General features: G+C 37.2%; 1 protein-coding gene across 1 annotated transcript; it reads left to right on the top strand.

Moving 5' to 3' along the window:
• The first annotated feature begins 254 nt into the window (after positions 1 to 254).
• On the top strand, positions 255 to 1,871 carry LOC149833330 (ethylene-responsive transcription factor 9-like). Its single transcript, XM_090015050.1, has 2 exons — positions 255 to 696; positions 841 to 1,871. Exon 2 carries the CDS (start codon positions 908 to 910, stop codon positions 1,565 to 1,567), a length of 660 nt encoding a protein of 219 aa, XP_089871176.1. The 5' UTR covers positions 255 to 696; positions 841 to 907; the 3' UTR covers positions 1,568 to 1,871.
• Positions 1,872 to 24,735: the final 22,864 nt, after the last annotated feature.

Here is a 24,735-nt window from a genome sequence, read left to right as displayed (position 1 = left end):
TTTGTAACTCATGCACATTTTAAAAAAAGAAAAAGAAAAAGAAAAAGAAAATGGTTGAATGTAATAACAAGAAAGTCGAGTGGGTTAATGTAAGAGGAGACCGGTTGGGACATTTTTGTAATTTACTACTTACTGACGCGTTCCTCCATCCATCTCTCTCTCTCTCTCTTCCTTCTGCTTTATTTCCTGCCTCTTTCCCTCCAAACCTCTCCATAAATCTCTTGATCCCTTCCACCTCTCTCTAAGCCCCCCTTCTTCCTTCTCTACCTCTCTCTCTCTAGATTTTCTTTGTTCCTGAAAACCTACTTCCTCTGTGGGAAAAAGGGGGTGACAGATCAAGGTTTCTGGTGAACCTAATACTCCCTTTCTGGGTGTTTTGGTGGGTGTTTCTGCTAAGGCAATTTTTTTTTCTTTTTCGATTTAGGCCCTTCCGGAACACTCCTTTGGTTCGTCGTCTTTTTTTTCCTGATTTTGGATCTGTATATTTCTCGCCTTGCAGAGATCTGTAGGTCTGTTCCTTCTTTGGCGACTCTCTCTGGTCTATACCTTTAGAGAGAGATTTCCTTTATTTATTACCTGAAATTAGGGTTCTACTTCGTTTCCAAGTTTGTTGTATATTTCTGGGTCGTTTTTCTGATCATTTCCTTCACTTTTGGGGGTTACAGTTTCGCTCTCTTGATTGCGAGGAAATTTTAGGTGGTTTTTTTTTTCACCACTTTAAGAAAAGGGTTGTTCTTAGAGTACCATTGTCTCTCCAATCGATCGATATCACTGATTCTGGTCGTGTTTTTCGATCCGGGATCTGTGAATTCGACGATATTTGGACCGGCGATTTTTCAGGATTTTCATTTAGGACTCGTTGAGATTTGATCCCTGATTTCCTGAGATTTCTATACATCCAAACGCCATGATCCCTCAATCGAAGAACGGATTGAAGGAGGGGGGCGGGCCTCTCACCAAACAGGCGCACTTCCGTGGGGTGAGGAAGAGGCCGTGGGGAAGGTTCGCGGCAGAGATCAGGGATCCATTGAAGAAGAGTCGCGTCTGGTTGGGGACGTTCGACACGGCGGAGGAGGCCGCCCGTGCCTACGACGCGGCCGCCCGGGTCCTCCGGGGTTCGAAGGCGAAGACCAACTTCTCCTATGTTCCCGCCGAGGACCGCAGCACCAGCCTCAGCAGCACTGTCGAGTCCTGGAGCAGCCCCAGGGGCAACCACCACCCCAAGGCCCCGTCTTGCTGCGAGATCGACCTCAACATCGCCGGAGGCGGCGGCTCGTCGAACTTTACGGCAGGCGCCTGGAGGAAGCAGAACGGCGCGAAGCGGAGCTGCGCTCCGGACCGGAGGAGCGGCGGTGGCGCTGGGTTCAATTGGTCTGGCCGGAGCTTGGCGCAGAACAGATTCATTGGTGGTGGTGGTGGCGGTGGCGGCGATCCGAACGAGTGTCACAGCGACTGCGATTCGTCGTCTTCGGTCGTCGACGACGAGGTGAGGAGGCCGTTGTTGGATTTGAATCTGCCGCCCTGTGAAGATGATGATGAATTTTGCAGCATTTCTTTGAGACTGTGAAATCGTTTTATTTCTTGCTTTCAGAACAGGAAACCAAGAAGAAAAAGAAAAGAAAAGAGAGATAGGATTGAAGTTTGTAATGTGGAATCAAGTGGGAGGTTTGATTTTAGAGATGTTTCAATCTTTGGGGATGTTTGGAGAATGACAATCTCCCTGATATGGATTGGAAAAAGAAAGTTTGCTCATGATCTCAAACGGAATGGAATGATTGTTTCTTTTGTTTATTGTTTTTCTTTCTTTCGCCTTGTAATTTAATCGATGATAATGATATACAAATGGTAGATCAGAGAATACTTTTTTTCTAGAATCAGTGTGGTGATGATTCTTCTTTAGTATAATGCAGGAATCCCGTATTTGAAACCCATTATTAACATTGTTTTCCTCTTTATTCCTTCATTTTGTGTGGGTGGGTGGGTGGGGGTATTTTGATGGCAGAATCAATGGTTTTTTCTTCTTTGGCTTCAGCATGGTCGGTCTCTCTCTCTGGGGCATTGAAGCTGTTTTCCTTTTCACTTTTGTTTTTGTTTCCTTCTTTCGTTTGAATTATTCTCCAGTAACAAGTCTTTTGGTATGGAAGGGAAAATGGGTGCCCAATTGAATATCAGTCACTACATTCTCTCATTGCTTGTATACCATACCTTTGTCTATTTGCTCTGTTTGTTTTTGTTCTTCAATCTCTGGGCAATTGCCATTTGTCCTGTGGATTGATCAAAATCCCTCTTTGTTCAAGTTTTGGTTTCCTCTTGTTTTCCTATTCACTTTCTTTGATGTTTAATATTGGTATTTCTTTTGAGAGTTTGCCTTGTAATTGCACGAAAGATCTTTCTTGTACAATACTATTTGAAACCATCTCTTTCTTCTCTGTTCTGGTCATGGGTTTCCTTTTTCTTTAAAACGTTGATAGTTCCTTTTCTTCAATCCTCCTTTTCTCGGTTTTTGGTCACACGTTTAAATTTCATATTCCATCATCGTTAACTTCAGAAACCCGTTAACAAATACAAGACAATAACAAAAGACAACTAATTGATCTTATCGAATTTTCATCACTGTCTCTCTCTCTCTCTCTATATATATATATATAGATGTAGTGTAGTGCTGAGCGATACTCCCAATATTTATGACTTGCTTGCTTTATCGACTATCGTGTGCCGTCTCTCGCCCCCTTTGAAAAGCAAAATTTTCTTTAACTAGTCAAGAAATGAGAAAAAACAAAAAAGAAAAAGCGTCTCTGCTTCTTTGACGGTGATTACCGCCATCAGTGGGAGGGGTCATTTCACCTTCTCTTGCCGTCCTTCCTTTTCTTTGTTTGGCGAGATTTGCTTTGGCTCATGATTCCTTCAAAGCACGCAAAGAGAGAAAGAGACTAATCTATATTTGAGGTGATAATCGCCATTGATGGTCTCATTGCCCATCAGACATTAGGTAGCACAGGGACCTTTTTGTAGAGTAGTGAAATTAACATGCCACGTACCTTTGCTTCATCTCTTCATTTATTTCTGTAAGATGGTTTTCACCTTTTTCTCAGAGTGGCATTAATTACCATCCTTGGTCTCACTGTCAATAGCTGGCACATGGATGAGAGAGAGAGATATACCCAACTTCCCTTGAGATAAAGAACCAGCAAGAGGCTAATCAGAATACAGAAAGTTTCGAGGAAAGTGTTGTTTGGTTGTGGCTTGTGGCTAGGATGGCGTGCTTCTCGGCCACCAAAGCCTGTGATTGTGGTAGCTAGAGCTATAGCTACTTTAGGGGGCCCTTAGAAAAAGAGGAAATTGTTTGCACTTGGTCAAACAAAACGTGAAGGCCTGGTGAGGACTACCCCACTCCCCTTCTCCACTGTTAGTAGTGTATTGGACCCACTGACTTTCCTTATTTTTCATTCTTGTCAAGGCCTGCTTTTTCTTTCCTTAAAGAATCCCATCTTCTCAATGTAAGCATTGGAGGGCTAACCATTTTTTGTTGTGGTGGGAGCAACAATTAGCATATTCTTTGTTAGAAAGTAAGGAAGCTGCTGTAAGTGTCCTGTCACCCATTGTTGGGAAGTTGCAGAAATGGAGCTCTCTCTCTCTGCCTTGCTTCATGATCATATAAAAATGGTAGTCTTTATTTTTGTACTTGCTACCAAAGCAAGACACATAAACTACTCCTAGACCACAAATTTTGTTGGTTTCAATCAGGCTGCTTCTGAGAACTGGATTTGAGAGGGAGATGGGAATTCACTAAATTTCCTATACTTGCTGCTGTTTGGGAGCCTGGCTCTGAGATATGGGAGTAGAGATGACCTCCCATCTTATTTCAACTAGAGCTTCACGAGGGCGTGGTTAACTCTATTGCCATGACCTATGTTCATCTCCACTCCCATCATCCCTCTCATCTACGCTCCGAAACTTAGTCTTGACAGCAATCAGGCTGATTTTACCAATGGTTCACTTGTCTCGTAGGAGTTCATCTGTAAACATTCTAAAATTTTCATCTTCATTTAGAGACCCTTTCCTCTTGCTACTGGGGCCTGCCCTCTGAAGCCTTCAGAGAATCAACTGGTCGACACCCGAGCTAGGGTTATTCAAAGCCCAAGTTTTACATCAAATTTCAATATTTCATCCTACAATCAAGATTCAATCTCCATTTCGGCTCAATGTCAGTTGTCAATCTTCATCCTCGAATAGAAATGTTCAATTCTTTGTCTTTGCTAGGGGTTCGAGACTTCAAAACCCTCATCCAGAGTTTGCATATTACATCTCATTTCATATCATTTCATATAATCTAAATAATTTCATATCATTCCATGTCATTTCATTACATTGCATGGCATTGCATTTCATTCTTGAGATCCAACACTCTTGTTTTCAAAATCTTCAATCCAGATTTGGGTTTTTAAAACTTTTCTTTCGAAAACAATTTCAAATACTTGGGTTTTAAATCGACGTTTTGCCATTTGCCAACCCCAGGATCTTTACTTCAAAAAAATTTCTCCAGAAAATGATCTGAATTCATTTTAAATTAAATTTTTAACTGATCTCAGTTCTCAAATGAGATCCATCTAGGTGGTGTCGCTTTTGGATTCCTTCATTCCTCAAATTTCTCAAAATTTTAGAGTTCTAGTTGGATTCAGACTCTGTCTTTTCACCTTTTTAAGCTTTTTTCAAAAATTCATTTCTGTTTTAAACCAGAAGTAGTTTTATCTCTTGTCCATTCCTTTCATTTTGGCAAAAATCTCAGAGTCCCAGACGGATTAGGACATTTTTCAGAGTTTTCGTTGGATCAAGACTCTACCTTTCACTTCTATTTTTATCTATTTTCGAGAAAGTCTTTCAAAATCGTTCATTTTGGCCAAAATTTTAGAGTTTCAGTTGGACTATGACTCTATTGCAGAGTTTCAATCGGATTAGCATTCTATCCTGATTTCATCCTTTATTCATGTTTTTTACTTGTTTTCAAAAACCTTTTCATCTGACCTTCAAAAGACAAAAATCTTAGAGTTTCAGTCGAACTACGACTCTATCACAGAGTTTCAGTCGGACTAAGACTTTGTCTTTCATCTCTATTTTTACTTGTTTTCAACAAAGTTTATCAAAATCTTTTATTTTGGTCAAAATTTTAGAGTTTCAGTCAAACTAGGACTCTGTCTCAGAGTTTCAGTCAGATCAGGACTCTATCTTTTATCTCTATTTTTACCTCTTTTTGAGAAAATCTTTCAAAACCTTCTGAAATAAGTCAAAATCTAGAGTTTTAGTCGAATCAGGACTCTGCTTCAGAGTTTCAGTTGGATCAGGACTCTAACCCTGACTTCATTTTCAAGAGAATCTTTCAAATACTTCTTCATTTATCCTTCAAACAATCAAATTTTAAAATTTTATTACTTCGTTGTAGAGTTTCAAAATTTTAGGACTCTGCCTCAGAGTTTCAGTCGATTCAAAACTCTACTCTAATTTCATCTTTTTACTTTTATTTCACTTGTTTTTCTAAAATATATTCAGTTCTGAGAGTTTTAAAATTTTGGGACTCTATCCTAGAGTCTCAGTTGATTAGGACTCTAACCCTTGTATCGTATTTTATCCATTTTCACTAATTTCTGAGAAGATCTTTCAAAATCTCTTCATTTTTCTTTCAAAAACTCAAAATTTAAGAGTTTTAAAATTTCAGAACACTGTTTCAGAGTTTCAGTCAGTTTAGGACTCTGTTTTCAAAACTTCTGATCCTCATCTGGCGATTACAACTCCGTTTTAAAACCCTTTTTAGTCCTTATTTCAACTTTTTCAAAATCTTGATGTGGGGCGCACACAGTTGGCGTCACATCTGGAAGAGTTTTAATCCATTTAGGACTCTAGTTGATTTAAAACTTTGGTTCTAACTAACCTAAGGGTTGACCTCCCTTGTATGTATCTCCTCCTCTTTTGTTTTTTAATTAAATATCCTAACTAACCTAAGAGTCCTAATCAGTTAGAACTCTCTCTAACCAAAACCTAAAAAGTTTCTATAAATAGAGGACCTCTTGGTCAACCCCCTAGCCTTTTTCTCTTCTTCTTCAAGCTGCTTCTCTCCTCAAAGCATCTTCCTCTTCCTTCTCCAGCCGGATCCTCCATTGGTGCAGTCCAAGGTGAGTTTTAGTTCATTTTTTTTAGTCTTTTCATATTATTTCACGTATTTTACCATTATCGTCCCTTAGTTGTTGGATTCAAGCATGCTTTTAGTTCAAAAATCATGAAATAAATTCAAGAACATGATCTAATGTTGTACCATGATGTATTTTACACTTTTGATCCATTAGAATAACTTAAATTAATATTTTTTATGTTTATGCTAAAGAAAAGATAAGATTCGATCCTTCTATAGATCGAATCTCTCTTTCAAGGGCTAGATTAAAATTTATTTCATGCTTCCTGTATTTTTTTATTCATTCAAGCATGTGCATGCATATTTTCATTGTTTAATACGTTGAAGTATGCCTAATAGCCTTAGTTCTATTTTTTTTATTATTTATAATGCTTAAATCAAGTTTATTTCATATAATGTTATCTTAGTTATCCGCCTTGATTTTTAGCCATCAGTTTTTATATTTATTTCGCCTATCTATGATAGTCATAAAAATCTGAATCTTTTATAGTAGCATGATGCATATCCTCCCAATTTTTAATAAAAAAATTGGATTTTTTAGGGTTCTTTAACCCCTTTTTCAAAAATAGAAGTCGGGTACCTGTTTCTGTAGGTCGTTAGACCGGATACAGAATCAGGGTCAACTTGTTTTAGTTGTATCTCCCTAACGGGAGATGATTTTTCAAAACTGTAAAAATCAAGGTTTTTTTTACATGTCTAGTATTTTCCTTGAATGTTTCATAATTATTGGAATCATTTTGGATCCCTTTTCAGATTTAAAGCCGAGGCTAGTATAAAATCCAGATTATGTCACAGGCTTATTTTGAAAAACAAAAACCCTGACTTCCCGAGTCACATAGCCCTAATCCTGAGATGTTTTTTAGTGTTTGAAGTCTTGATAGATTTATTAAAATGTCTAGAATCTTTTCTCAAAATTTGAGAAAATATTGAAGACTTTTAGACTCTGAAACATCAAAAATACTGGAGTCTGTTCAAAAAGCCTATTTCTTGTTTTGAAAACTTTCATCTTCAATATTTTAGTCATAAATCATGTTTTATAAATTATTTTTCAATTTTGTAAATTCCATACGATTTCCAGTGATGTCTGAGATCTTTAGCCTCAATCTGAGCTCAATTTGAGTTCCTTTTGGCCAAAATACCATAACTGGTTTTTCCACTTATTTTATTTTTGTCAAAAAATCAAGTTATTTTATAAAATATCCTATTTTCCTAATTTTTCTTAAAATTCTTCTTGATTTTTAGGTTATAGGATGTTCCTAAGGCTATTAGGAGTCTTCAAAACAATTTTGAGATTTTTTTAAAGTTGATTTTCATGCATCTTATCAAAACTAGTTCTTGAAAAACCTTAAAATAAGGGTAAAATCGTTATTTTTATTTAATATTTCTAATTTCGTTATTTTTATTTTAATACTTTAAACATGTTCTCAAATATGTCACTCATCTTTACCATCAATTTTATCAAATTATGAATGCCCAAATAAGAGATATCTCAAATTTATTTCGAAAAAAACCTTGATTTCAAGGCCATAGTCTTGTTTTCAGGGGTATTTTAGTCATTTTACCTAAATTTCGAAATTCAATCTTTTAAATAGGGTTTATTTTTATATTACATTCAATCATACATGCATTCAATACTTTATTTCATAAATTTTTATTTAAGGAAGCTTTGAAAAGGCTTATATCCGAATAAATCCATCAATTTTCAGATATTGTTGGATAAATCTAGAAAAGCTGACATATCTTCACTAACAAGTTTGTTAATTTTACAGGGATATTAAAGAGTGTATTTTTTTATTTTATTTTATTTCAATTCAATTAGTGATGTAAATTAATTGTAAATTTGGAATAAGAATTTAAATTCCTGCTTAGCTTAGGTTGCATTGCATATAGTTTATTTTTATATAAATGTCAATGTGTGATGGATGATGATTCATGCATATTCGAACTCACCATGGTCCACACGAATGACACATGCACTAGCTTCTAAGGAGTTGATAAACTCGGTGGGTTTCATATTTGTGGCAATAGTCAGAATACGAACGAAACTCAGATTTATCATTTTTTTCTAAGCCATAAATGACCTACACTCTTAGGCATTTTCAGAAATCATTGCATATTTCAAAGTTTTCCAAACATTTTCCTCTTTTAGAATTAAATGAATTATATTCCATACGTATTCGTGGCCATAGTCAGGGATATGCAGAGAATTTATTCTATGAAAATTCTATAAGGCACATAAATTCTTTTTTCAAAGATTTTCCTCAAATTCCTCAGAAAATATTTTCTCAAATTGCATTCATGCATCATCTAGGTTAGAGTGCATCATGAAAAGAATTTCACAGGGCTACACGCCCATCCCTTTTGATATATTTTTCATTTCCATCTTAGAAATCGATTTTATCAAATTCTCCAAAGTTTTCTTTAGAATTCGATTTTCTCAAAACATAAAGATTTTCTCAAAAATCAATTTTCTTTTTTTTCAAAATACTTTCTCAATGTGATGCACGATTTTCCAAAATGTCCCCTTTTCAAGTATTTTTCAAATATTCCAAGCAAACATCATGTTCACAAATCTACATTTTCAAAAAGTCATAGCACATGCCTGGTTCTTTGTGCATTTAGAAATAGAACATTGATTTAGACAAATTGAGTAAAGCAAAACACATGGTTGATCCTTGGTTCAATTACTCTTGGTTACGATGCCAGGAACAGTTGAACCTCGTACTGACAGGTGAATCCTATTCTTCGAAATTATCCTGCATTTTAAAACAGAAGCGAGTTATTTTTAAAATCTTTTTTAAATGTCAGTTTGACTTACAAAAATAAAATTTTGCAATGATAACAACACGTCACTTTGTATTGGGACTTTGCAGGTTCAAAACCCAATGATATAGTTGTATAACTGGTAGGAGTAGCTAGTGCACGTCATCTTGTGTTGGGACGTTGCAAGTTCAAAACCCAATGGTATAGTTGTATAACTGGTAGGGGTCTACCTAACTCCAGCTTGCCTTTAAAAAAAAAAAGTTGCCCGAGTGTTTGATGAGAGAAGAACTGGAGCAATGTGATTGCATTCTTTTACTGTGCTGCTGCACCTTGTCAACCTTTATCTGCTGTTAGGTCTTACAGCTGTCAACTATGGGCCGAACAGGGTTCGGACTGGATCAAAACTGACTTGGTCTACGGTCGGCCTAGCTATTGGATTTTGCAAAAGATGTGATCGATCTGATGGTTGCCAAACGTTATGACATGATGCATCGTGTGGTCCCCTTGCATCCACGCAGCTGGGTAGGAGTTGGAAAGCGTCCTGGCTACGGTTGTATTGCACCCAAAGTCGTCAAAATGCAAGGATGAAAGAAGCGCTCATGCTTGTGAGCCGGCTTCAATTATTAGATGCATGATGTTATGCCAACGTCTATTACCGACTTCAATACAGTCCTTCATTAAAAAAAAATGCTTGGACTAACACGCTTGGGGTCGGCGTCACTCACACACATATATATATATATATAGAGAGAGAGAGAGAGTAATCGGTCAGTGTTAAACCGTGTGCTAAATGCGTTTTTCAAGCTTTTTTTTATTTTATTGTTAAATGCTGACCGTACACATGTGATCTAGGATCAGCTCGTGAAGAGTTTGATTCTAACACATGGGTGGGTTTTTATGAAGTTCAAAAAATCAACGGTCCAAAATCTTTGTAAAATTTTTAAGCTCTAAACATTATTCATTTCATAGAAAAGGCATGATCAAAGTGTGGATTCTTAGTAAATCGACCATGCCCAACACATTTATAGGGCCAAAACCGCATAAAAATCACCGCAGAAGCTGAAAAATCCATTTAACACCTGGTTTAGCACCAAATGGGTTTAACACTGACCCATTACTCTCTCTCTCTCTCTATATATATATATAGAGAGAGAGAGAGAAATTGGTAGCTGCTGACACATTAGGTGCAAAATCGTACGTGCTAAATGGGTTTTTCTGCCCTTTGGGTAATTTTTTTGCAGTTCCAATCCCATAAATGTGTCCAGCATGGTCAATTTATGAAGAATCCGCACCTGGATTATGTGTTTTGGATGAAAAAAAAGATATTTGGAGCCTAAAAAATTTACAAAGATTTTGAACCATGATTTTTTTAAACCTAATAAAAACTCACCCATGTATCGGAACAGAATGCTTCAATATCCTTATAAAATCAAGTACATAGATCACATCTGTACAGTCAAAAATAAAAAATAAAAAAAGGCTGAAAAACCCATTTAGCATATTCATTTGGCACAGCTACCGATCAATATATATATATTTGGTAGCTGTGTAACCCTTAGGTGCGTCGCTACCTATGGGACTCCACTGCCCGTCCATCACAAGCATGATGGACGGCCAAAAAAATGATGAAAAACTTGTTAAAACACGAGTTTTTTTGCTTTTTAAGGCTTTAGCAACACTTTTTGACCATTGCTAAAGGTCAAAATGCACAAAAACATGTTTTATGCGTTTTTGTGTGGGCCGTCCATCAAGGCTGCAATGGATGGGCCTAGTGTTTGCGCTGGTAGCTGCACACCTAAGAGGTTGCACAACTACCACTTTTTCTCGTTTCTCGTTCTGCCCCATTCTGCTCCCATAGGTTTTAAGTGTTTTATGATAGATCTGAACCGTTAGATGTGTTTAGCATGCTCGATTTAGTGGGAATCTATTTTTGGATCATGTCTGTTCGATGAAAAAATATATTTTTCTGATTCAGAAAAAATTGGTACCTTCATAACCATTGATTTTGGATCATCGGAAAAGACCTGTATACAGGTCAGATTCCGGCGATCCAAAAGTCGTTTCCCACTAAACAAAACCTATAGATCACATCTACGGTGTTAGACATGAAAAAAAAAACATAAATCTATGATTTTTGAAGGGGCTTAACAAAAAGGGGAGCCTAAGGAACACATTAATATATATATATATATATATATATATATATATATATATATATATATATATATATATATATATATATATATATATATATATATATATATATATATATATATATATAACAACGGACACCAAACGTCAGAAAAAATGTCGGATGCATGGCCAATTGTTTTCTAGTGTTTTTGTGACTTTTAGTGGCAGTCTTGATGGGTGCTAAAATGCAGGGCGCAAACAGGGTTTCAATGGCGGTCGAGAACCACTGCTAAAAGTCACAAATGTGTTAAACGCCCACCCACCGCTGATCGTAAGTCCACTAACAGTGGATGACATTACACCCTTGCTCTCAATATATATATATATATATATATATATATATATATATATATATATGTGTGTATAAGTTTTTTGAGCCTTGGTTTTTTGTTTCATTTTGACCATATAGATGTTTTGGAGTGTTTAATTCTCACACGTGGGTAGGTTTTGACGAAGTTTGAAAAATCGATGGTCCAAAATATTTATAAAATTTTAACACTAAATATTGTTTTTTATAAAAAAACATGATCAAGTATCGATTCCTAGTAAATCAACCATGTCCAATACATTTATAATGGCAAAACTGCAAAAACAAATACCAAAAAACTCATTTAACATGTTTCATTGAGCATTGTTTCATCAATATATATATATAATCACTAGAATATGAGAACTGAAATATGAGCATTTTCAACACTTGCTTTGCAAATCCAACCACGTGGATGTGCTTGGCATGATGAATTTGCTAGGAATCAACCATTGGATTATATATTTTTGATAAAAAAATATGATTTTTGAATGCTTGAATATTTATGAATATGAGCCATTGATTTTTAAACCTTAAAATAATCTCATTTGTGCATCAAAATCAGATGATTCAAGAGCGGAGGTGCTTATTGATACGTGCTTAATGGGTTTTTTTGTTCTTCCGGTGTTTTTTTAGAGTTCTGACCCATACATGTGTTGGGCATGTGTTTTCAATGAAAAAAATGATATTTGGAGCCTTGAAAATTTACAAAGATTTTGAACCTTTGATTTTCTAACCTTATAAAAATCCACCATGTGTCAGAATCGAACACTTCAAGAGCTGATCCATATAAAATCAAATACATAGATCACATTTGTACAGTCAAAATTTACAAATAAAATGAAAAACCCCTAAAAAACCCATTAAGCACCTATGCTCTCTCTCTCTCTCTCTATATATATATATTGGAGATCATCCTATTTCACAAAAAGTTAAATTACTTATTAGAAATCATAGTTTGACGTGTTTTTTGCTATATTTGAATTAATAGTGTTTGTTTATGGTGATTCAGACTTGATTTACATAGATCTAAGCTCCAAAAGCAAAATCTAACCATTGGATCATGTGTAGCATGTTTTATTTATTATATTCATACATTAAAATTGACTCAAATACAATGTTTTATACTTTTTTTAAAGCACCCTTGTTTTCATGAATTGTGAGTTTTGATTTTCACCCTCCAAAAAATGGAATCTTATGGTGCATTAAACATATAAAACCTTTAACATACTAAATGAATCATGCTAAATATATATGTATGATTAGATTTGCCATTTGGTGGCTAGATCTATGCAAACAAGAGTTTTACATGGTACAGAACCACTATATATATATATATATATATATATATATATAGAGAGAGAGAGAGAGAGAGAGAGAGAGAGAGAGAGAGTGTATGATCTTTTGCATAAATGACAACTAAGAACTGAAACCGAGCTTGGCTGGCGCCACCTCACTTGGCCTCCATTATGGAAATGGCATGACCAGGCAATCTGAGGATACCCAGTGCAGAGCCCCCTTTGCTTGAACTCAATATATGTGCAATGCTCACGGCCACCCACTTTGCCAACTGAACCCAGCAGGCTTTCAGCCTTGCTGTCCCCAAAACAGGTCACAGTACAGGGATAGTCCTATAGATGACCGACACATGCAGGCGCGTGCACACACGTATGCACAAACACAACTCACAGAGCATGTATGAGTTTTGAATTCCAAATGCAAGCGACTGGTGTAGTTAGCCCCATGAGCTCATTCAACCAAGCCAAGTTGTCAGTCTCATAGCTAACAGGGAAACTACTAGAAGTCTAGAGCCCATGTTGGAGAAGCTGGTTCGATCTAATTCAGAGACACCAATGTACTTAAGGCCATTGGGAACATGATCTCAGGCTTTCAGCTGGGCCCAGTAGACTCCATTATATTCAAATATAGACAATTGAATTTTTTAGTCCCTTCCAAGAACTTTATATGTTTGTCTCAGCAGACAGCTCACCCCTGTGATGGAAGGGGTAGTCTCATAGATGGCTTCACAAGCATCTATCTGCCAATACAGTTGGCAGAATTTGAAAGCATACGCAGAATATCTCTCTCTCTCTCTCTCTCTCTCTCTCTCTCTCTCTCTCTCTCTCTCTCTCTCTCTCTTACATGGGCCTCATGTGGTACAACTAGTCTGGCAAGGGAAGTGACAAAACTCAAGAAACATATACAAATGAGTCCTGCTTTTGTTAGGCTAATTAGGCCTGCATATAAGGAGACATATCATAACATGAAGAGTCCCCAAAACTTGTTATGCTTTCACCATGATCAGAGGAAACCAAATGATTCTTGTAACATAAATGAGTTCATTTCTTCCTAAAAAGGCCAGAATTCAGCACCCTCAGGCTTCTTCACGAAAATCTGATTGTACTCTGGCAGTGAAGTCTGCAAAAATTATTTAAATGTTAATCCGTTGCACCGGTCGGAAGTTTAAGGAGAATGTTACAGTTTTCAGCAAAGCAAGGGGTCCGTAATTCTATCAGGCTTTTACATATGTTGCAGACAAGATCTAAATGTTGCCACATGCTGAGAAAAAACACTTCTCCTTATTTATGTAAACCATGCAAACTGTGAGAGGAGTGCAACAAACTTCCTAGATTTGCAAGTATAACTTTTATCAGGAAAAGGTTTTGATACTCAAGCACCCCATCTCGTAAGTTTTGAAACTAAAGAATAAAAATGTATTCCATAGAGCAAAATGCAGTATTGACAGTCATTTATTACCACTTCCACAGGCCTACAAATTCAGATTATGGAATAATCCCTACAACTCTACAACCATCTTGAAGAATTAGTGAACTCAAAGAGATCAACCAAAAAGGTGAAATATATTCTCCATTCCAGCATTATCTGATACAAACACAATGCAATACACCATGTTCACCAGTTTGAGCCTTCATGCACTCCTCATCCATGAGATCTCTGTGAGATAGCACTTCGCCAGTCACCACAAATGTCAAATGCATTTTGGAACTACACAATCAGGACTGCCTTTCGATGATGTGAATCGACGGAAAGTGGTCGCTCACTTGCCTATGGGACAGTCTGAAAGTGTGTTATCTCAGCTTTGATATAGGCATTCTAACAAAATATCATGCAGTTGATTCTTTTTATGTAAGTCTCAACCAGAGTTTTCAGTCGGGGAAGCAGGAGTGACAAGCGATTCGGGAAGCGGAAACGAAAGCGAGAAGCGAGGCACCTTCAAAATTTTAGGAAGTGGGAAGTGCAGAACGACTTAGAAGCGAACTAGGAATCATTTCGAAAGCGAGAAGAGAAACGATTCAGAAGCAACCTAGGAAGCAAGGTGAAAGCGAAAAAAGAAAAAAAAGAAGAAAAAAAAGAAGGGGAACCGAGCATCCCATTAATGGAAAAGCACACTTCCTAATTTTTTTGGTGCTTCTCAGCATGTTTCGGAAGAACCATGTTTTGCGCTTTCAAAACGTACTTCGAGGAAGTGCCAGGTCTCAACCACTTTCATTTAAGGTTGTTTGTGTGAGAACTGGTGGTCTGAAGGAGTCTATAGATTTCGAAAAGTGGAATCCAAATTGGTAGCTACTACTTCTAGGAGGAGGTAGTGACCAAATCCTGTTTTGAGTGCAAATACAAAGGCGAGGCTGCACCGTCTCCTTTGCCATTTTCACAAACTATGTTCATAATGTTATGCTTCCAAACAACCACCATTATAGCAATTTGATCAAATTTAAACCCAAATCCTCAGCTCTCATCCCAGATACCATCACCCAAACAGAGATTCTTTGGAAGGACCCCAGATCTCTGAATCCCTGGATGGCCCAATGTGGTAGGAATGTCCAGATTTCATTCTAGCCATCCAAAACTTTGTAAGTATGATTGAAAAAAACACAGGCTCTTACATGTTTCTAGCCCTTCTGCAGATTCTTTCTGCTTATTAAGGTATTTGTCAAGTAAAATTCCAACCTTACAAGGAAAATATTTTTCACCAAAATTCTATATTTTCCCTTCCTAATATGAATTTGGTAGGCCTACATTAATTTGTGTTGTCAATTTTGGATCCATTAAACTCATCTAACTCAATTGGATCTCAAATGCAATTGTACACATCCAAACACACATTTGAAAATCATTTTGAAAAAGCTTGTCATGTTAGTATTTTGGATCTGGATAGGATCCATTTGGATCCAGATTGAATCCAAATCTATTTTCCCTAACTAACAGTTATGAACGTCAAATATGCGGCGATTTGAAACAGAGATAAGTCCCATTTAGTCGTGGGCTTATCTATAATTGTTAATCAGTTACGGAGAAACTTTTTAGATATACCTGCATGGTTGAGGGCAGGAGAGCATAAGAAGTTTCTCCAAAAGGGTTTCATATACACGGTTGGGTCCCTGCTCTGTTTTCTCAGACTGTGTTGTGACTCACCTAAGGCAGGGAAAACCTAGAGGAGAAGGCTCCCCCGCTTCATTCAAATGCCCGAGTTTCATCATCGAGCAATGGCAGAGACATCAGGTACATGCTTTTTTTTATTCTCTGTATTTACTGTTTTAGTACAGTTTGCATGTACCAATTGTTTTAGTCTCTAGGGTCGATTTGACCCAATAATTGGTATCAGAGCCAGGGTTTCTGGACCTCTGCGGCCTGATCCTCCATCTCTGTATAAGGATAAACAAAGATGGGAAAACATGCTGCTTTGCTATCCCAGACAGATCGATTCTGTTCTTGAAACAGAATCATTTTTTGTTCAGTCAAGCTGAATAGGGGTTCTGGAATCCGAACCAGTCTGATACATTTTCCAATCCGGTTTTGAGAATTGTATCAGACTAGACACATTTCAGATCCGGTAGTAAACCGAATCAGGTCAAGGTTCTGAATCGGTCTGGTTCACGGATTGGATCCAGACCCGTATCAGGTCTGAGCGAATCCCCTGTGATCGATACGACACTTGTCAGGTCACTGTGATTTTCTGAATTCCTTTTCGCGTCGGTCGCCAGCGAAAATCCCATTCGGGTTTCAAGGGGGTTTTCGCCAGAAAAGACGGGGAACATGTTTTGGGTTAAACCCAAACCCTCCCAGAAATTGCAAATGGCTCTGACCGCCGACCTTTTCGCCAAAAAAACCCTCTATAAAAAATGCTTACAGAGGGCGTTTTCCCTCATTTTCACCAACTTCTGCCTCTGTCACTGTGTGGTGACCGGAGCGGGGAAGGAGATCGGTTCTGGCCAGACCTACAGACCGCACCACGTCGAATGGCGGAAAGGGATCGGGGTTGGGTCACCGTCGGATGACAAAAGGGGGTCGGGGCTGTCCGGATAAGCTCGCCAGAGCCCGACGAAACCTCTGGTCGGCAGTTTCTTCTTCTTTCTTCTATTTTCCGTTTCTCTGGAAGCCTCTAGCATGGAAAATGTTGGCAGGATCCGCATCAGGTTCCGCCGGATGCACTGCCATCTGTTCTGCCGGAGCATCGCGATCTTTTTCGCTAGAGCCATCAGCCGCATCGCTGGATGCTTCGAAACAGAGAGAGAGAGAGAGAAGGGGCTTGGAGGCGGCTAGGGTTTTTCGTAAACATCATAATGATGTTTATATACTCGAGAAATCGGATCGGGTCTAGACCCAATCCGAAATACCCGATTTTCCTCGGATCTGAAAGCGATAATCGGATCGGGTCTAGACCCGATCCAGAATACTCATTTAAACTCGAATCTGAAATATAAGGTGGTGCTACAGTTACGGGTCCGGGTCTAGACTCGGGTCTGCTTGTTTCGGGATCCATAGACCCAAAGTCCATATATACCGGGTACGTCTATCCCGAACATGTTATTCTGGAATAGAGAGTACGTTCTGAACATCGGGAACATCTGTCTCGAACACCCACTGCGACTGTCCCGAAACATGGTGTTCTGAAACAGATAGAACATTCGAAATAGCTATCCCAGAACATATATGTTTTTGTTTGAACAGAACGGTCTATTCTGGAACAGACAGAACGACCCGGAACGAACCGTATCGGTCCATATGGCTTCGTCTGAGACCGATATGGAGCATTCCGAGACCGATTTTGAGTGAATTTAAACTGGTTCCTGGGGTTTGGGAGTCGATTCTTTCACTTGGCATAACTGTTTTTTTGTTTTGAAACTGTTCCGAGGGTGTTTCTTTTATGGTTCATCAAGTTTCGAACCGATACATTTATTTCTGGGACTGTTCATCATGTTTTTGGACTGGTTCTTGGGTTCTAGGGCTGACATACATGTTTTAGAGCATGCATATCATATTTATGAGGCATTTTAAAGCATATTTAGTTATATTACTGATTCATTATATTTTGGAGTCGGTTTTAATGCTTATATATATATGCTTCTATTGATGTTATGCTTGTTTTATGCATATGTATACATATTTTTTAAATGCATAAAGATATGTGTAGTATATTTTTTTTTAATATGCATGATTGTTTAAGCGTTCACATCAATGTTGATATAGGGATTAACATGGAATTTGCATTTCTATGTATCTGTTTTCACCAAAGTGAACTGATGTATATTTTTGCAAATGTCTAGTTAGAAAAATTTTAACATTGAAATTGTATTGGCCTCATAGAAATAATGTGTCATCCAAAGATGGTATTGTTATGTTTAGAAGCTAGTAGGATAAAATAAAGGAAGTGTCTCTCAGCACATGAGATGTGTAGTACCCAAAGGTTTCATGTCGATTGTCTCTAGGTACATGTTCCCTCAGTTTTATCAAATAGTGAGAGGCAAAGTGCATTTGCGTATTATGGGTACTCACTAAAGTGGGACCATGATGACCCCTGGCACTTGCCTAAGAAAGAGTAAATAATTAAGGGCCTTATTCATGTATTTATCTTTCCATTTACATGTCTCATTACATGAAATAATATTGTCTTTTGTCTATGTAGTGCCCAATACTATTTTTGGCTCATCTAGTATCCATTTTCTCGATGGTTCTAACTTCTCAGAATGGAAAGAAACAATCTTATTTACTTTAGGGTACATGGATTTAAACTTAGCCCTCAGGAATGAAGAACCTCCTGAACTAACACCTACTAGCACTCCGAAACAAAAATTCGATTATGAAAAGTGAGAGCATTCTAATCGCCCCAGTCTGCTTTTGCTGCAGTCTAGGGTGGCTAAGAACATAAGGAATGTCATTCCCATATGTAAGACTATAAATGATTTTCTGGCTGCTATAAAGGCACAATTCATGAGTTCCAACAAGGCTAGGGCTAGTACCCTTATGTCTAAGTTAACATCTATGAGATACATGAATGGGGGAAACATTCGGCAACACATACTAGAGATGAGAAACATAGCCACACAACTTAATGACATGAAGCTGACTATCTCGGACTCCTTCCTTGTCCACCTAATTATGACATCATTGTCAGCTGAGTACGGTCCCTTTAAAATCTTCTATAACACACATAATGACGAATAAACTTTTAATGATCTCCTGACCAAGTGTGTTGAGGAAGATGAGAGGTTGAAGAGAGAGAAGGTGCATAGTGCATATAAGACTTCTCATAAGGTTCAGCAGAAGAGTGGACCGAAAAAGAAATCTTTTAAGAAGAAGCCCAAGAAAAGGTCAGCCTCCCAGCCCAACCAAGCACCTGCTAAGTCTAATGTTCTTGCAGTAAAGTGTTTCTTTTGCAAAAAGAAAGGACATAAAAAGGCAGAGTGCGTAAAGTACCAACTCTGGTCGAACAAGAAAGGTAACTTGTCATTTGTTTCTCATGAATGTAATTTGATTGATGTTCCAATTAATAATTGGTGGATTGACTCAGGTGCCATTGTGCACATTGCCAATTCTCTGCAGGCATTTCTGAATCAGAGGAAACCAACAAGTCATGAAAGCAACAACTTCTCCGAAAATAAGATGCGATCTCATGTGAAGGCTGTTGGGACCTGCAAAATAGTATTAAATAGTGGTTTCATTTTGGATTTGGTAGATACTTTTTATGTTTTATCCTATAGTAGGAATCTCATTTCTGTATCACGACTTGATAAATTTGGATATTATATAAAGTTTGAACAGTCCAAATTATATATCAATAAAAATAATGTCTTGATTGGTTATGCATTATTGTGTGATGGATTGTATCGTCTGAAAACCCAAATCCATATCTAGGAAACTCTTAATACTAATCAAGTAATTGACAATAAGTGTAACCTGATAAATGATCAATCCTATCTTCTCTGGCATCGTCGTTTAGGACACATCTCGAAAGAGAGAGTCCAACGACTTGTGAAAGAAGGGTTCTTGGAATCTTTAGACTTCACAGATAATGAAACGTGTTTGGACTGCATTAAGGCTAAGCAGACAAACACATATAAGAAAAATGCCAAAAGAAGTGATAAATTATTGAAAATCATTCATACTGATGTATGTGGACCGTTTGCCCCATGTTTTACGAGCCAAAAGTATTTTGTCACTTTTATTGATGATTATTCTCGGTTTATGTATTTGTACCTCATATTTGAGAAATCTGAGGTCTATCAAGTTTTCAAAGACTTCAAGAAAGAGGTAGAAAAACAAATAGGAAGAATAATCAAAATTGTTAGATCCGATAGAGGTGGAGAATACTATGGGCGATTTACTGATATGGGACAACAAGAAGGACCATTAGCTCAATTTCTGAAGGAAGAGGGCATTGTTCCTCAATACACCATGCTCAGTAGTGCATATCAGAATGGTATAGTCGAAAGGCGAAATCGAACACTTAAAAAAATGGTCCGAGCAATGTTGAATTATTCAACATGTAACCTTGTGGGGTGAAGTCCTAAGGATAGCCGTGCATATTTTGAACAAGGTTCCTACAAAAACTATTTCAAAAACTCCTTATGAGTTATGGACAAGTAGGAAGCCTACCCTTTCTTACATGCACATATGGGGTTGTCCTGCAGAGACTAAACTTTATAACCCTCACATAAAGGCTTTTGACCCTAGGACAATCAGTGGTTTCTTCATTGGTTATCTAGAAAGGTCAAAGGGTTACATGTTTTATTGTTCGTTCCATACACAACATATAATAGAAACAAATAAGGCAAGATTTTTAGAAAATGGTTCTGTTGGGAAAGACGCATTACAAAACCTCAATTTTGAAGAATCTCGAGATAAGGATAATACCCCTGAGATAGATGATAGATTGCCTATCATTTTTCAACCAAGTATTGAACCCACAAGTGATGCACCCACTACAGAAAAACCATTAGCGGATAATACTGGAGAGTACATACAGGAGGATCAGGAACCTCCGCATGTATGGAGATCCACTAGAGTTAGAAGATCAGCTATTCATCTAGATTACGTGGTGTATTTACAGGACCCCGTAAATCTCATAGATGATGATCCCATGACATTTATGGAAGCTGTTGAAAGTAAGCAATCCTCACTTTGGATTGAGGCCATGAAAGAAGAGTTAGACTCTATGGCTAAAAATAAAGTGTGGGACCTTGTTACATTACCTAAGGGAGTCAAACTCGTCGGGTGTAAATGGGTCTTTAAGACCAAAAGAAACTTCAAAGGTAATGTTGATAAGTATAAAGCAAGGCTTGTTGCAAAAGGTTTTATCCAAATAGAGGGCATTGACTATAGTGAGACATATTCGCCTGTCTCAACTAAAGAGTCAATACGGATTATACTTGCCTTAGTAGCTCATTTAGATTTAGAGCTACACCAAATGGATGTAAAAACAACTTTCCTAAATGGTAAACTTGATGAGGAAGTTTATATGGATCAACCTTAAAGTTTCTCTAAAGGTGAGTCCGAACGTTTGGTTCGCAAGTTAAATAAGTCATTATATGGACTTAAACAGGCCACCCGCCAATGATACATTAAATTTATCGAAGTCGTTCTGACTTTTGGATTTACAGAAAACATCGTTGACCGTTGTGTGTTCCTCAAGACAAGTGGGAGTAAGTTCATAATCATGGTATTATATGTAGATGACATATTACTTGCAACAAACGATAAGGTCATGCTCACAGAAACCAAGGATTTTCTTTCCCTTCATTTTGAGATGAAGGACATGGGAGAGACTGCTTTTGTTCTCGGCATAGGGATCCATCGAGACAGAGTAAAAGGTGTTTTAGGCCTCTCTCAAAGAACCTATATAAATAAAATTCTCAAAAGGTATGGGATGAAGAATTGTTCTCCTACTACGGCACCTATACTTAAAAGGGATAAAATGAGCTTCAAGGATTGTCCTCAAACTGAAGAAGACAAGGCACTCATGAACCAAATACCATATGCTTCAGTTGTTGGTAGTTTGCAATATGTGCAGACCTGCACCCGACCTGACATATCATATGCAGTTGGGGTTCTTGGCAGATTTCAGTCGAATCCAAGTCATGCCCACTGAACAACTGCAAAGAAGGTCATACAATATTTGCAAAGGACAAAAGATTATATGTTGACCTATAGGAGATCGGAGCACCTTGAAGTGATTGGCTATTCGGATGTTGAACTAGGAGGATGTCCTGATAGTAGAAAGTCTACAACAAGATATATCTTTCTTTTTTCTGATGATGTCATTTCTTAGAGGAGTGAGAAGCAATCCACTACTGCTGCACACACCATGGAGTCTGAATTCATTGCACTATTTGAGATGACATCACAGGCCATCTGGTTGTGAAACTTCATATCTAGACTCAAAGTGGTTGAATCCATTGGGAGACCACTTAGGGTATATTGTGACAATGAAGCCTTTGTGTTCTTTTCTAACAACAACAGGAGTACTACATCATGCAAGCATATGGAATTAAAGTACTTTGTTGTCAAGGAAAGTACTGAGAATCAACATGTGTGTATTGACAACATTGGTACCAAAGAAATGGTTGCAGATCCTCTTACTAAGGGTTTGGCCCCGGGATTATATGTTGAACATGTAAAGAGGATGAGTTTATCCATTTCGTTGTAGTCAGATATACATTTTGTACATGTAATCACATATTGTAATAAAGGTTGATTCTTTTATTTATATTGCACGAAAGTTCTCTATGTATAGAATTTTGTTGAGCAATATAAATTGGACCCGAATAGAATTAAGGCCTATCTATTCAAGTTATAATTCAAATCATTTGGGAATAGCATATTCTTGTCCAAGTGGAAGATTGTTAGTATTTTGGATCTGGATAGGATCTATTTGAATCCAGATCCATTTTTCCTAACTAACAGTTATGAACGTCAAATATGCGATGATTTGAAATAAGGATAAGTCTCATTTAGTCATGGGCTTATCTATAACTGTTAATCAGTTACGGAGAAACTTTTTAGATACACCTGCATGGTTGAGGGCAGAAGAGCATAAGAAGTTTCTCCAAAAGGGTTTCATATACACGGTTGGGTCCCTACTCTATTTTCTCAGACTGTGCCGTGACTCACCTAAGGCAGAGAAAACCTAGAGGAGAAGACTCCCTCACTTCATTCAAATGCCTGAGTTTCATCATCGAGCAATGGTAGGGACATCAGGTACATGTTTTTTTCTGTTCTCTGTATTTACTGTTTTAATACAGTTTGCATGTACCAATTGTTTTAGTTTCTAGGGTCGATTTGACCCAACATGTCATTCAAACAATAATAATTTCTTTTTGTTAATTCTTTACAAATATTTTTAAATGTTGTCTCCATGTATCAATATTTGTAATTCAAACAACAATAATTTGTTTCTATTTATTCTTTACAAATATTTGTAAATGTTGTTTCTATTTATCAGCTATATTAACAGTAAGCATAAATACAATGAAACAGGGCCTAATGCTTTGGCTTGCATCACATTAGTTTAGAAGATTTTGTAATGGATGATTCTCACAGTGTCCTTGCTGCAGCGTAAGTGAAAAAGTTCTAAACAAATCAGTTTCTGATGCCATCTTAGCAGTACTACAATGAATATTGACAAAAACTCAGTATAACACAATAAGAAGAAAATGACAAAACAAATAATCATTAGAGGATATTGATGGCTCAGAAGGGAAGATGCGAACAAAGCGGCTTAATGGAGGAAGAGAATATACTTGAGGAAAATATTAGAGATGAGGTGGCCGTTTTTATCCAAGGGACAAGATTGTTGAACAAGCACTTATTGGTGCTTCAAAATAATGTGTAAGATGATACATACACCTTGGATGACATATAAAGCACAACTGAATGCAATCAGTAGAGTGAATCAAAATTCCTATTTATGTATACGCCTAAAAATAAGATACTTCATATGGACAAGCAGATTGCCGAAATTGCACAACAGATGGAAGTTCTTATCCACTTTAGCTACCAGTTGGTTCAAAAGGAAGCAATTCAACCTTCACAAAAGTTTGGCCTAAATGTAAAGTAATCCAGCATTAAATAATCTGATAAGGAATATAAATTGCTAAGAAATCAATGAATGGTTACAAAGGATTGTAGGTCAATTCACATACTGAATGAAGAAGCCCCAACAATACCGTCTCCTCAATTAGGAAAACAGTGTCCTTCCCTGATTCGGTGGCTTCAATTTCAAGAATATAACTTCACTTAAAAAGGTATTAAACAAAAAAGATGAAGGCTAGGGTAGGATATGGCCTATTTGTTGTCCATGAGTGTCTTTTTGCCCACATTTACAGACTAAGTTTCAGCCTTACAAGTAACTAAAATGTCCAGTTCATCCAAACTGCTCTGCTGCTAGACAAATTTCTTGGACTGACTTTTCAACCTACAACCTCTGTTAACTTTTCCACCTAATTTGAGATTTAAAAACAAAATAATCAAATAAGGATAATTCTAGTAGTTCATTTTCATATTTCCTTCCAAAATTTCTATATTGATATTTGTGTAGAAAGGCAATAAAAACCTGTATCCTGGATGACAGAAGATGCCAGAACCATCTTATTTTGTGTTAGGTCATATTTCTTAGAAAATGCCAATGATTCCATTAATGAGGATTGATGCCTGATGCATCAAATGAACAAACATCAGTGCAGTTAAACACCTTAACCACTTGACCAATCAAATGAAATGAAATGAAAATAATAATAATAATAATAATAATAATAATAAAAATAAATGAATACCAAAAACAACAGAACTCAAGAAATTGTGAATAAAAATTAAAGTAACATAACAAGCATATTTTATAAAAGTTTCTTTCCTTCCTAGATGTGAAGCATGGGCAAGGTGATCCTTTTTACAGGGCCTAAGGTAGAGTAATCAGTTCAAGTTGTCGCATGCATGCACGTGTGTGTGTGTGTGTGTGTGTGTGTTATTGGGACTAGAAGTTGATAAGCTTGTCTGC

This window comes from Nuphar pumila, chromosome 7 (genome assembly GCF_984573655.1).
Source record: "Nuphar pumila chromosome 7, dmNupPumi1.hap1.1, whole genome shotgun sequence".
Lineage (NCBI taxonomy): Eukaryota > Viridiplantae > Streptophyta > Magnoliopsida > Nymphaeales > Nymphaeaceae > Nuphar > Nuphar pumila.
Note: the sequence above shows the minus strand (reverse complement) of the source record. Positions and strands in the feature narration are given on the sequence as shown.

What these genes read in the sequence shown, in the direction of transcription:
- LOC149833330 (XM_090015050.1), top strand. Translation starts at nt 908, where the DNA reads ATGATCCCTCAATCGAAGAACGGATTGAAGGAGGGGGGCGGGCCTCTC.